Consider the following 13,329-nt stretch of genomic DNA (forward strand, 5'->3'; position numbering starts at 1 on the left):
TAAACATTGAGGTGTAGGATACATTAACATTTTTTTGTCTGTCAGTTCGCCAGCAGGAATAGCTTCTCTGGGTTGTCCCTGGAGATTTTGTCATAAGCTGACCCCTGAGAGAGGCTCCCTCTCGTGTGTGTGCTCTGCCCGGCCCTGCTGGCTGAGAGTTGAGAACTCCAAGCCTCTCACCAATGGGTAGTCTCTCACCTTCTCTTCCGGCCATCATGGAAGGGCTTGATGAAGTCAGAGCTGTCAGACCTCTGTTTCTATGCAGGAGCCCCAGATCTAAAGCACAGCACACAGTGCTGCTCTAGTTAAAGTGAAGATGAGTTCTGGAGTTTGAATCCTTGTCCCTGGCTCCCCAGCGATGTCTCAGTTCCTCCCCAGCTGTGGACTCCTGGGATCATCTCACCAGATGGCTCTGTCAGTTGTTATTCAGGCAACGACTGGGAGTGGGGCCTGTGTGTTGTTCTCTAATGTCCACTTTTGCTTTGGGTCCAGGAGAGCACAGGCCAGGTCCATGAAAGCATGATGGAGTAGGCTGCCTGACTTACTTTGTGGGAGTGGAGTGGGAACTCCCTTGAAGTTCTGGTTTTGTTACAACTGGCATATGACCCCCTGAGGAAGCTGCTTGATTCCCTGGGCTTCTTTCAGCTTTCCAGGTCGTCTTCCACTTATAGTGGGACAATGTTCTGATAAATCCATCCATTGTAAATTGAAAATGCATTTACTACATCTAACCCCCTGACCATCACAGCTTAGCCCTGTCTACCTTAAACATGCTCAGAACATTTGAATTAGCCTCCGATTGGGCAAAATCATCTAATACAAAGCCTGATAATAAAGTGTTGACTGTCGTATATGATTGATTGAATACTGAAAGTGAAAAATGGAATGGTCATCTGGGTGCAGAACTGTTGTTGTCATTATCTATCATGTGGCTGACTGCGAATTGCCCTGCCAATGTTGTGTGAGAGGATCGCACCGTGTATCACTAGCCTGGGAGAAGATGAATATTTAAAATTCAAAGTGTGGTTTCTATTGAGTGTTTTACTTTTGCATCATGGTAGAGTCAAAAAATCTTTAGGTCAGACCATTGTAAATCAGTGACTGTTTGTATCTGGCTCATGATGCTGCTTTTGTACATGCTCACATAGAGCCTTTGCTACCTGGTCTGAAAGATCTGTGTATCGTTTGCCTTTCTACTTAATCTCCTCTGAGTGGGCCCCCCCCCCCCCCCCACCGCCCAGCACTGCACGATTGTGTGTGTGCGGCTCTCACTGAAACCTTTAGGAATGAGCCCTCCCCCGGGCTGGTTCCATGTGGTGGTCTCCCCCGCGTGGGCGTGGAGGGGCTGAGCTTCCCAGTGGCCAAGGACAGCTTCTTGCTTCCAGGTATTTTCATCTCACTACTCATTCGCATCCCTTGCTCCTGAAACGTCGTTGTCCTGCTAGGTGCCAGAGCTGGGGTGTGGAGTCACCAGTGAGGCGAGGGAGAGCTATGTACTGGGACCCGGGAGCGGGATGAGCTGGTTTTTCCTCAGTTTACAGAAGGGAAAGCAGGCCCAGGGTTTAGGTGACTAGCCTGAGCTCACACAGCTGGTTCATGGGAAAGCCAGGTTTGGAAAGGGGCCCAGTGTCCTTTTCTGCTATGTTTACCACTTCATCAGACTGGAGGCTTTGCTGGTCTTGACTGACTTGTGTCTCAAGAGGTGAGCTGATTCTGAACACTTGGAAATGATGCTCGAGGGGGTGGCAGCAGGAGCTCAGTGGCTTATGGCTCATCCACGCACCTCCTCTCCCTGTGTCAGTTGGTGTTGGCTTTGTTTCTCTCAGAGGCTGCCTTGGAGCTGCCAGTAGCATCTTCTGAGAGCCATGGTGGAAGCTGGCACTTGTGGGGAAGGGGAAATGAGGACGTTACCTTGGGTGGAGCAGTGGCTTCAGAGACAGCCGTAGCCAGGGAATATCCAGCCTGGCCGCTGGTGGGAACAGGCCCCGAGGGAGATGGGCCCAGACTGTCAGTTGTTTGCATTGTTTGCGCAAAGGATGCTAAGATGAGTCTTTTCTATGTTCTTTTACTTCATGGGTGGTTTTTCTTTCTGTATCTGCCTCAAAGTTTGAAGCAAATTAAGGGCACTAGCTTGGCCTTTAAAATATAAATGTTACTTGATTTTTAAAAACAAATGAGAGTGGAGGCAGGAGGCATCTTTGCAAATCATGTTCCTGTGACTTACAGCATCTTATCTGAAAACTGGTCCCGTGGCTGTTAAAAATACGATATACGGGGATGTGTGTGTGTGTTAGTCACTCAGTTGTGTCCTACTCTTTGAGACCTGTGGACTGTAGCCCACCAGGCTCCTCTGTCCATGGGATTCTCCAGGCAAAAAATACAGTAGCCCTTAAAAATTTTTTTTATAATTTTATTTTTGGCTGTGCTGGGTCTCTATTGCTGCTCATGAACTTTTCTCTAGTTGGTGAGCAGGGTTACTCTTTATTGTGGTGCACGAGCTCTAAGGTGTGCAGGCTTCAGTAGTTGTGGTACATGGGCTTAGTTGCTCTGCAGCATGTGGGATCCTCCCAGATCAGGGATCGAACTTGTGCCTCTTCCATTGGTGGGCAGAGTGTTTACCACCGAGCCACCAGGGAAGCCCCTTTTTTTGATTTTAAGGAGGGAAAGTCTCTAGTTATATTAATGTAACAGGCTTCTTATGTAAGATAGCGCACGTGAAGAGGCCAGTTTTGAAAACAGAACAAAGCTTATGGTGTTTGTGTTATGCATGTGAGGTAATGCTTTAGTCTGCCGCCTGTCTGCACCCACAAGAGTTAGTGTTTCCTGTCAACTCTGAAGTCTTCACCGAGGGAAGCTGAACAGATGTTTCACTTGTTCACTTGTAGGGTATTTTCAAGTTTGCTGCCCCTGTTAACATAGGGGAGATCCTGCCCGGATCATGGTTTGCAGGCGGAGGCCTGGGATAAGGGTGCTGGGCTGGCAGGTCTGGGCAGGTTTTCTGGCACATGCCTGGATCAGCAGTGATGTCATATGAGGCTCAGAGCCTGAATTACCCTCTAAGTTTTGATTCAATCTAACAGTGTGATAAGCTGTAACAACTTCTCCTCTTTGGTGGTAAGAACAAAGTCAGTCTCAGTAGCACTAATAGAAACATCTGCTGGTGGGGGAATTGAGTGGTTAGGATAACCGCTCAGCTGGACAAGCGACCACGGAGCCACTGACCTGTAAGTCGTGTTCATCCATGCATCAATAAGGAATGGACACAAAATCGATGAACATGCAGTTGCAGCTTTCTAAAACAGAAGTGAAGTGAAAAGATGGACTAGTTTTACCCTGTGGATCCTAAATTTTCCTGTAAAGTGGCCCAAATTTTTTTTAAAAATTGAAGTCACGAGACTGATTTTCTTTCATTGAAGACATGTGCTAGGAGTTGTGAGATCTGAGTAAGTAGCACAAAGCAGGGGCTCCCTGGACCTGCCAGGTGACAGGCCTCCTTGGGGAAATTTTACCACACAGATGCCCTCAGGTTCCACCCCAGAGCTGCCTAGTGAGGAGAGTTCTGTATTTCATAGATGCTGAAGTGCCAGCAATTATAAGACATACCTTTATTTTGTAAAGCAGTAGGAAAAGTGTTCAGTTGTAACTATGAAAATGCTTATTATTAAGACTTTGTATTTAAATTTATGTTTGGCTGTGCTTTGTTGCTGCATGGGCTTTTTTCAGTTGTGGAGCGTGGGCTTCTCATTGCGGTGGCTTCTCCTGTTGCAGAGCACAGGCTGTAGAGCTCAGGTTTCAGTGGGGGCTTTGCTGCTCCGCGGCATTTGGAATCTTCCTGGATCAGGGATCAAACCCATTGTCTCCTACATTGGCAGGCAGATTCTTATCCACTGAGCCACTGGCAAAGCCCCAAGACTTTGTATTTATTTAAAGAGACCTTCTAGACTTCTTTATGCAGATTTTCATCATATCACACTTATTTAATTCATGTACAGAAAGAAAAATGTGAGACATACTCCTAGACTTCACATTGTAATTCCGACGTTCTGAATTGTGTCTTGACCCAAGTGGTCCTTGTCCATGTTTTTCTGAGCAATGTCTTCCTCTGTGGCATGGTGAGCAGTGGCCGTGTAGCTCTGCTCCGCTGCTGGCTCCAGAACTTTCTTCTAAGCTGCTGATACTCTAACTACAAGATCTGATGCTGGGCTTTAATGACCTCACCAGGAGTCAGGCAATGACAACCATATGACAGCTGCCACCTCCTGAAGGTGATTGTGTTTATACACGTGAGAACAGGAGCATGTCAGCTTCCATATTGTATGGTCCTTGATGCAGGCAGCACTCTGCTCAGATGTCCCAGTCAGATCCAGTGTTTAATAGTCTGATTATGTCACATTACATCTTGAATAAGCTTCATGACATACAGTTAGTGGGCATGGAGTCTATCATTGGGCTTCTGTGAAAAAATAAACAGGCCTCACTGCTGTAATGCATCAAATGTGAGTTTGTAGTCTTTGGTTTAAGGCTTGGGGACATGGTCATACTTGTACTTGTGGTACATGGATGCTGTAATTATGGTAATCATACTTTGTGCGTGTGGTACATGGATGCTGTAATTACGGTAATAACTTTGTGCATGTACATGGATGCTGTAATTACGGTAATCATACTTTGTGCGTGTGGTGCATGGTGCTGTAATTAGGGTTAACATTCTTTGGAAACTGGTATTATCATGTCAATATACCCTTATCAGTGTTTCGTATTACATTTCTGAAAAGGATTGTATGAGACATTTCACATGATTTGCTAGATTCCCAAATGATGGGTGGCTGCACAAAGAAGTAGACTGCCTGGTTGGTCCTGTTGGTGCACAGATGCAGCATTTCAGCAAATGCTCAGAATTTGGGAAAGCTCTCGGGGCCAGGACTGGGAAACCTCTGTGGATGGGGACTCCCCTCAGGTCTCATAGCCATGGGCTTCCCTCAGGCCTGCCTGCCTGAACTAGGGGGTGAGGAGCCATTGTGTCCACTTTCTAGATTCCAACCTATGGGCTGTTATTTTTTTTTTTTTTAATTTTAGGGGTGGGGCAGGAAGAGGTGGTTCCTAGAATCTGAACTGTGGGTTCTTACTGTCTTGATAAACATGTCTGTTGTCATAGCAACATTGGCTTCAGGAGGAAAGGGACATAAGTCAGTGATACCCAGAGCCATAGGGAAGGCTGGTTGTTAAGAATTTGGTTCCACCTCATTTCACCATAGTTGAGGTTTCCAGGAAGGGGGAAGGTTGGTGACAGAAAGGGTGCTCATCTTCCTGATGTCAGCATGCCTAGGATAGGCAGGCTGGAAACAGGTATGTTATTCCTAGTAAAGTAAATCTTCTAGAGTGTCTGCATCTTAGGCAAGGGCAGACAGAGCATTTAAAGTGTATGTGACCAAGTTAAAATCCTAAGAGAGCTCATCTAGACTGCATTCCACAAAAGGCTAAGGCTTCTCCACACATTCTAGAACCCCTCCTCACATCGGACCATATGCCCGTGGCTGGGCGCTGGCCAGCTTTGTCTTTGACATGCCCAGAGCCCAGCTTCCAGCTGTAGTGTAAGTGTTTCATGAATAACCTCAGACTATGAAGCAGTGGTTGGTTTAGTGAAGAAAGGTCCTGTCTAGTTAGCATCTTTGTGGAATCAGGAATTGGAATCTGTTCATGTAGGTCATGTTTCTCCTGAGTTGGGACAGTATGACGTGAACACCAGTTTAACCAGCTAGCAGAGAAAGATTCATTTTCAGAAAAGCCTCTGAATTCCACAAACCCTTGGACTGAGATGCGAAAAGCAAGGGTGAGAACGCACATGAGAGACGGTAAGTGCAACTCACCTTTTCTCCTGTGACAATTTTGAGAAAGGGAACACTTCAGCCCATTTTTCACATCCTCACAACTGCCAAGCAGCTTCAGTGTGTACTTCAGACCACTGGAACCAGCCTAACTTGAGCATATCATAAAAAAACTCCAGCATGGCTACATGACTGTGTTCCCCTAACTTTCTCGCCGACCCATCCTACCTGGCCCACAGCTGCCCGTGAATCTCACCACCGAATCCTCCCAAAAGCATTTTTAATGTGCATCCTGCCTGAAAATAATCTGAAACTTCTTGGGCCTCTTGAAATACTCTAATCCAGTAATGGGCTTCATTGATTGGACACTGAAACCCTCCTTGAGACTTCATCCCCCACTCCTGGACCGCTCATTGAGAGAGCAGGACAGCCGCCAGCCTGCCTGGAGAACTCGTTTGTCACCTGACAGTTTCTAGGCATGCGGTGCCCTCAGAACAAGCGGCCTGGCTATCAGCACTGTAAGTCTATGTAGCGTCCAACCTGCAAGCACATCACAGGTGGGGAATCGAGAACAGAAGGTGAGAAAACAGATTGCACATTCACATGATTATTCTTGTTTATTGAGGTCTGTTTATTCTCCACGGGTGCTTTTTCCTCCAAGTAAACAGAGCAGGCGTAAATATCTATAATGAATAAATTTATTGTCTTACAAAAATCATTGTCTAGAAATATGGGAATACAAGAAAAGATATTTGCAGTCAGGTGTCTGGTGGTCAACAGCCAGTACAATTCATAAAGGGGGAAAAATCAAAGATTCCAAACCCACATGACAAATTCTTCCCAACAGATGTTAAAGCTTTTAACCCAAAAGGTTTGTGTTTTCAAGCACGTTGCAGAGGATCAAGGATTTATAATTAACACTGATTCATTGTCACTGAATGTTTATAATACCACTTTGACTAGAGAGGTACATGATATGAAGCACAGTCAAAACTTAATACATTAAATTGTTACAGAGGCAAATAATATATTTAACATTGTCTTAGTACTGTAGTGTCTAAGGCACTTTCTGTAATGTCAGTTTGATTAACTATCAACCCAAAACAGAATGCTAAATGTTTACTGTAACACTGTCCCGAGGGGATGGGGAGGGAGAAATGAAAAAGGAGTCATCCACTGGCATGTCAACATTCAGGTGGGTGGCCTCTGTTCCCGAGGTGCTGTCCCCCTCACTGACAGACTTGAACAAGTCTCGGACACAAAACCAATCTTCCCATTTTGGGCTCAAAGCAGCGGCTGAATTTGCAAGGTCAGCATGAGAGCCTGGCTGGCGAGGAAGGGTGTTCCCCCTAGCTTCTGCTCTGGGGGGCCTGTGGCTGCGAGGAGCAGGCCATCTAGAAGTCACCGTGATGGCTGCCCCTGGGCCTCAGCTGCATCGTGGCTATTGTTCCCTGGCCGAAAACAGTTCACGTGAAGAGATGCTGGGACCCCAGGACTTGATGGAGAGGGGTACTGCAACCCCCACGGATGCTGCTTCCCCCAACCCACCCCCCATCTTGCTGAAGTCCCTTTCACAGTTTGCGCACTGAAATAGTGTCAAATCATTATCTGAAGAAAATGAGAGCTACAGGTGCAGTTTAGGTTCCACAACGTTCTAAGGGACTTGATGTGGCTGCGGAGGCAGGGGCCACGTGAACACAGAACTAAGGTAGCTGTCTGTACCACAGAGCATGCAGAGCGACAGGGCGGCAACCGCTAGGCGGCCCCATGACCCAGCGACTGGCAGCGGGTCTGGAGTTTGTTCGAAAAAGGGTTCTCTTAACATGTATTATAAAATGGTCTCTTGGTGGATATATGGAAAATAGATGCAATGGTGAGGCGCTCTGTTTAATATGTGTAGGTTTTGTGTATATATATATAAAAAGGGGAGCAATTGTACCTAAATCTGAAGCAGGAGACGTGTGTGTAGGCCATGAGGCCTTAAGACACAGTTGATCTCTCAGGAAGGAGTCTCGCAGCTCGCTGGTTCCCCAGATCTGCAGGAGGCCCCGAGGTGGGGGCGCCGGTGACTTCCTGCATGTCCCACGGTATTGCCTCCTCTGGCTTCCTTGGACTTACTCGGACTGCGGCGGCTGCGTCTCGTTGATGTCACTGGTCTTACTTTCTGTGTCATCGTCTGACAGCTCCAGGGATGCGCCCTCAATGTGCAGCTGGCGCCGGCCTGATCGGCTGGAGGAGAAGCTGATCGGGCCGCCTCGCCTGGAGGGAACAGAAAGCAGGTACACGTGGCCGCCAAGTTGTTGAACCACCTGAGGACTCAAACCTCCCTGCCCAGGACACAGCCCCTGGGGTGGTGGGGAAGTCAGAAGGGCTCTGTGCTTAGCCACCGCTGCCACCTGCTGAGCATCATCCTGGGGGGCGTGGTGGCTGGCCCCTGCTGTCCCTCCCAGACACAGTGAGGAAAGCACCACCGGCTCATCCCCGGCCAGCTGCTCCCCAAAGGGCAGATGGAGAGGAAATGCTCTGTGCAGGCTTTGTGGGCCTCCTAAGGTCTCTGCTGGTCTTTTTACACCCTTTATCAATGTCAACACCACTCTTAGCGTACGAGCAGGGCAGACAGGCTCCAGCCCAAGGTCACACCTGTGCTAAGCTGTCCTTTTGGGGAGAAGTCTTGGCTCCCTGTGTCCTGGGGTGTATCAAGTCTGCCGTGGAGAGGCTGCCCCCGCCCATGAGGGACATGGAAAGACTCCTGGGCTGGCACGCAAGCCTCAAGTCGTGCATTTGCACAGCCCCTGAGTAAACACTGAGTCAGTTGAGTTGAGTGGTCTGTTGCTTCCCCGCTCTCCAGACCACCCATGGTCAGGAGTCCTGAATGGGTACGTGCCAAGGAGGACTGCACACATGGCCAAGAAAACAGTGTCTGGAGCCACTCACCTCAGCCGGTTCTTCAGGGTGCTGACCTCGCGGCTCAGGCCCTCGTTGGCCTCAGTGGCATCATCCAGTTCCCGCTGGAGTTTGCGCCGAGATGCATTGGCACGTGTGGCTTCTTCCTCTGCTTCCTCCAGCTGCCGTTTGAGCTGCTTCATCCTGGCATTGGCCTTCTCCATCTCGGGGAAGTTACAGGAACCGAGTCAAACCAAACCACTGAATCCAAATTCGCATCGCTGTGTCCTGTTTCAGCCTCTGCCCCGCTGGCCACACGTGTGTGCACATGCAAGGGCCCGGCCTGAGGCCTTTTGAACAGCCTACCATTCTCTGCACAACTGTGTCTACACAGCATATTAGGCTAAAGGAAACTTTTAAACAATTGACAACCAATTTTCATCCCTGAGTTTTCTACAGAAAAATGACATCTTCACATGAGTGATCTATGGAATTATGAAAGGAAACTGCTATTGCTGCAAAACAGAGCCAGCAACACAGACAGTCTCCACCCCCCCAGGAGATTGTATGTTCATTTTACACCTCCTTTCAACATGGGCATGTCAGTATTCTAAGTACCAAGCCACTCTGGAAAACCAAGTGAGAACTTGGCCTGCCACTAGGCCGCCCACTCCTGAGCCACGAAAACTGGCCAAAACTCTGCTGGTCCAGTTCACACCCACCCAGAACTGCTCTCAGTGTTGCTAGGCCCTGGGATGGGGAGGGGAGGGTCTGGGCTAGAGGCAGTGGATCCTCAGGTCTCCCAGACAAGTGAGAGCACAGCCCCCCAGGCTGCAGCCAGTACAGAGCTGACACGCCCTGACACTTAGGAAACAGACACCTGGACACAGACGAGGATGACCACTTGGGTCCCATTTGCAATGCACTCGTTTTTCTTCCCTTCCCACTACCTCCTGCATCTGCCCCTCCACCCAGCCAACATTCAATAACTGCCAACTACTTTTACAATAAAAGTTGGCAATAAATGCCAACTTTTCTAGGGATTCAGATGACAGTGGGTGAAACAGGCAGAAATCTCTGCACTCATACAGTGTCCACTCTAGTGAAGGAAACATGGTAATTAAGATCAGTTCAGGCCTCCCCACTTCAAGCCTTCCCAAGGCTCTTGCCCACCCCTTCTCAATATATATTGTGGGGCGGGGCTGCATCCTAATCACCTCTGTATCCCCAGCACCCAGGAGTGACCAGCAGGAACAAGAAACAGCATGTAACATGGCTGGTCTTATATCTGTGTTCCTGTACAGCATTCAGGGTGGAAGACATGTTCCCTTTACATGCCTTCTCTCCTTACCTGTTCTTTATACTGGTCAGCATGGCGGCGTTCATCTTCAACCTGCATGAAGATTTCTTTCAGCTTCTTCTCGGTACGACGGACTAGTTTATTGGCGGCGGCTCTTTCCCTGTGAAAATGATCACCATGCTCATTTTCACAGTTCTTAAAATATTTTCATTGTAAGTCCTTTTCTCTGTAAGATGACACACATTGGAGTGCTTTTCAGGACCCCTGTATCATCATGATCAACAGAGCCCAGAAACTTCTCCCTTCTGGTCGAATCATGTATTGCCTTTAACGTAGTCTAATGCTGACAGGCAGAACACCTGCATTATTCCCTCACGCATGGGTATTTATCACCTTAGTGATCTTCTGAAGATCAAAGGTCACTTACATCGAGTATAGAGTTTTTGGAAATAAAAACCTTAGTTGGTTGTATTTTAGCCTGGAAAACAAAAAACTCAATTTACTGTTTCAGTTTAAAATTACTTCCCACTGACTAAGATCCCCTGGAGGAGGGCAAGGCAGACCACTCCAGTATTCTTGCCTGGAGAATCCCACGGACACAGGAGCCCGGCAGGCTAGTCCATAGGGTCGCAAAGAGTCGGACATGACTGAAGCAACTTAGCACGTACCTACTAAGATGCTAGAGGAGGTGAACACTGAAAGAACTCTCCCCACTTAAGGCAGGAATCAAGGCACCATGTTCTAGACAGGCCTCCACTGTCCCACGTGAAGGAAGGAGAGTTAACTTACTTGGAGAACTCCACTGAAAACACAAAAGGGTCTTTTGTTCCTACACAAATATTATGCAAAAATGGATAGGAAGGAGTCAGCTGAAAGGGCCAAGTCATGTTAATTACAACTAACAACAAACAAACCCTAAGCTGTTACATTTGAGAGCAGGGGGACATAGTTTCGGATGCTAGGCCGGGGAGGACTCGGCATAGACGCTGTGTTTCTGGGCCCCCAAGCTCCTCAATAAGAGGGTGAAGTTGAAAGTCTGCTCCAGCTCTGGCCATCTGAGATTCTATTCTAATAGATATGTAAATGCCTGCCAAAAAGCTGCTTTGTGCAATTCCTCATAAATTTCAGAATGGTTAAAAGCGTGTCTTTTTTGTTACACTGCATATCTTCTCTGCCAACATACTGTAGCATTTCATGTGATGCCGTGAACTTGGGCTCAGCCTTGGGCAGAGATGTAAACTGTGGCACCAGGAAGTCACAGGGCACACACAGCATGGTTAGCCCTCAGTTGAGTCTGGGAAGAGCTGACAGGCAAGCCCAGTATTCCCTGAGGGCTCACACCAGCTTCTCCGGTTATATGCGCCCTTGTGATTCTTTCCCCAGCAGCAAAGCTCCCCCTGCGACAAGGGCATTAGTGTCATCTCTATAAACCTGGACCTGGTCTGTAGCAGAGATACTGTAAAAACCTTTCTTTGGCTTACAGCACTGAAAACCTCTTACTTGGCTTCCTGCTCAAGCTGCTCCTCCAGCTGCCCAATCTTGGCTTCCAGGGCAGAGATGGTGGCCTTGAACTTGGACTTGACAGCGCCCTCCAGCTCCTGCAGCTTGGCTTTCAGTTCCTTGTTCTGCCGCTCCAGCTGCTGGCGTGCATTGTCGCTCTTCTGGGCAGCGCTGCGCTCGGCCGCCAGCTCAGTGTTCAGCGTGTCCACCTGAAGAGGAGATGGGTCAGTTGTGCAGGGGATGGCACAGTCCCTCCTGGGGTGAGGGGACAGGGCAGGCCCACCTGCAGTGTGGTCTTGCGGAAGCGGTCGTTGAGCAGCTCCATGTTGCTCTGCTCCTCCTCCAGCTCCTCCTCCAGCTGCGCGATCCGAGCCTCCAGACGCCGCTTCTCGTCCAGCAGTGCAGACCTGGAGCCGAGGCGGCGACACTCAGCACGGAAAACTCCCCAGGGCTCCTCCACCCACTGTGCTGCCACAAGCTGAGCAGCATTCTTAATTTTTCTCTTTCCCCTCCTCCGACCCAGTCCGCCAGGTCCTGTTGGTTTTGCTTCCAAACACACTGCCCACTTCTCTCCATCCCCAGGCCTGCCACCTAGCCAGGCCCTACTATCTTGCTCCTGGATTGCTGTGCAGCCCTCCAGCTTTGCTCCACAGCCAGTGTCAGCTTTAAAAGTGCAAAAAGATCCTGGTGTTCCTAGCTTCTCTAGTGCACCAAGATCCAAAGCCAGCTCCTCACCATGGCACACTAGAAAATGACCACAATGGATCCACAGGACAGCCATTAAATGGAGAAAGCAACCTCTTAATGGTAAAAAAAAAAAAAACCCCAAAACCTGACTTTCAATGAAACATATGTCGAGGGAAAGAGACCTAAGGAATGTGAAAGTGAGGCCCTGCACTGCAAGGCCGTGCAACCTGTGGAGGCCAGATAGGTTCTGAAGGCCCTTCCTGCACACCTGTGTGGACGTGACTGGTGCAGGGAGGTGTGACCCGGCAGGGCTGCAGCCAGTTGGCTAAGGCCCAGCATCCTGTGCTCATCTTTCCAGACTTTGAACAGATAAAGCAAACCAACCACTGACTCCCCAATGCCAAATGACTCCTGTAGCCGACATGGTGCCTGTGAGGACCGGTGAGACACCCGCCCCTTCCCACCTGTTCAGGAGACTCACTTGCCGGAGGCACTGTTGGCGATCTCGTCCGCCAGCTCGTCTCTCTCCTGTTCAGCATGTCGGCGGGCTCGCTCGGATGAGGCAAGTTCCTGAGTGAGTTCAGATTGTCATGTAAGCTCTGGCTGCTAAGTTTCCTCAAATGTGAGGTCTGACAGTGCCTGTAGGCTGCTGCCACCTTGCTCGAGGCACCAAGTGTGCCTCAAATTGTAAACAGATTTGAGAAATATACTATTCAACCGCTCTGTCTTTAGTCAAGTAGAACAATATCAAATGGGACCACTTTGCCCAAGTGAAGCAGTAAGATGGTCCAGCACCATATTAAAAATGGTCAGTGAGATTACTCTGGCTACAGAAACGCTGAAATGTACTTATTTGGTCTTAGAGAAATTCCAAGGGCAAATATTTGTTAAGCAAATAGATGAATAAACAACACACAAACCTCCTGCAACTGAAGGATTTCTGCTTCCAGGCTTTTCAGTTTCTTCTCACTCTCTTTGGATTGAGCAAAAATCTCATCCCGGGATGCACGAGCTTCTTCTAACTCACGCTGGTAGTCCTTCATCTGAGCCTAAGCATAAGGAGGAGGAAAGTTTTGGGGTAGTGTTCAGTCTTAGTTTTTTAAACATACTTTTCCCCCCCAGATTATAAAATAT

General features: G+C 48.6%; 1 protein-coding gene across 3 annotated transcripts in view; it reads right to left on the reverse strand.

The window, feature by feature from the left end:
• Window positions 1-6,507: 6,507 nt before the first annotated feature.
• MYH10 (myosin heavy chain 10) overlaps window positions 6,508-13,329 on the reverse strand; it is a 121,513-nt gene continuing 114,691 nt past the window's right edge. For all 3 annotated transcript variants that reach the window (XM_055406721.2, XM_055406712.2, XM_055406732.2), the window contains exons 35-41: window positions 13,116-13,244; window positions 12,677-12,765; window positions 11,792-11,915; window positions 11,509-11,717; window positions 10,060-10,168; window positions 8,760-8,932; window positions 6,508-8,084 (exon numbers count right to left, since the gene is read on the reverse strand). In XM_055406721.2, coding sequence (XP_055262696.1) covers window positions 7,940-8,084; window positions 8,760-8,932; window positions 10,060-10,168; window positions 11,509-11,717; window positions 11,792-11,915; window positions 12,677-12,765; window positions 13,116-13,244 — 978 coding nt within the window. In that variant the 3' untranslated portion in view covers window positions 6,508-7,939. The remainder of the gene's footprint in view (window positions 8,085-8,759; window positions 8,933-10,059; window positions 10,169-11,508; window positions 11,718-11,791; window positions 11,916-12,676; window positions 12,766-13,115; window positions 13,245-13,329) is intronic.

Source organism: Moschus berezovskii, chromosome 20 (assembly GCF_049115385.1).
Source record: "Moschus berezovskii isolate FMDL1 chromosome 20, NW_MosBer_1.0, whole genome shotgun sequence".
Classification (NCBI taxonomy): Eukaryota; Metazoa; Chordata; class Mammalia; order Artiodactyla; family Moschidae; genus Moschus; species Moschus berezovskii.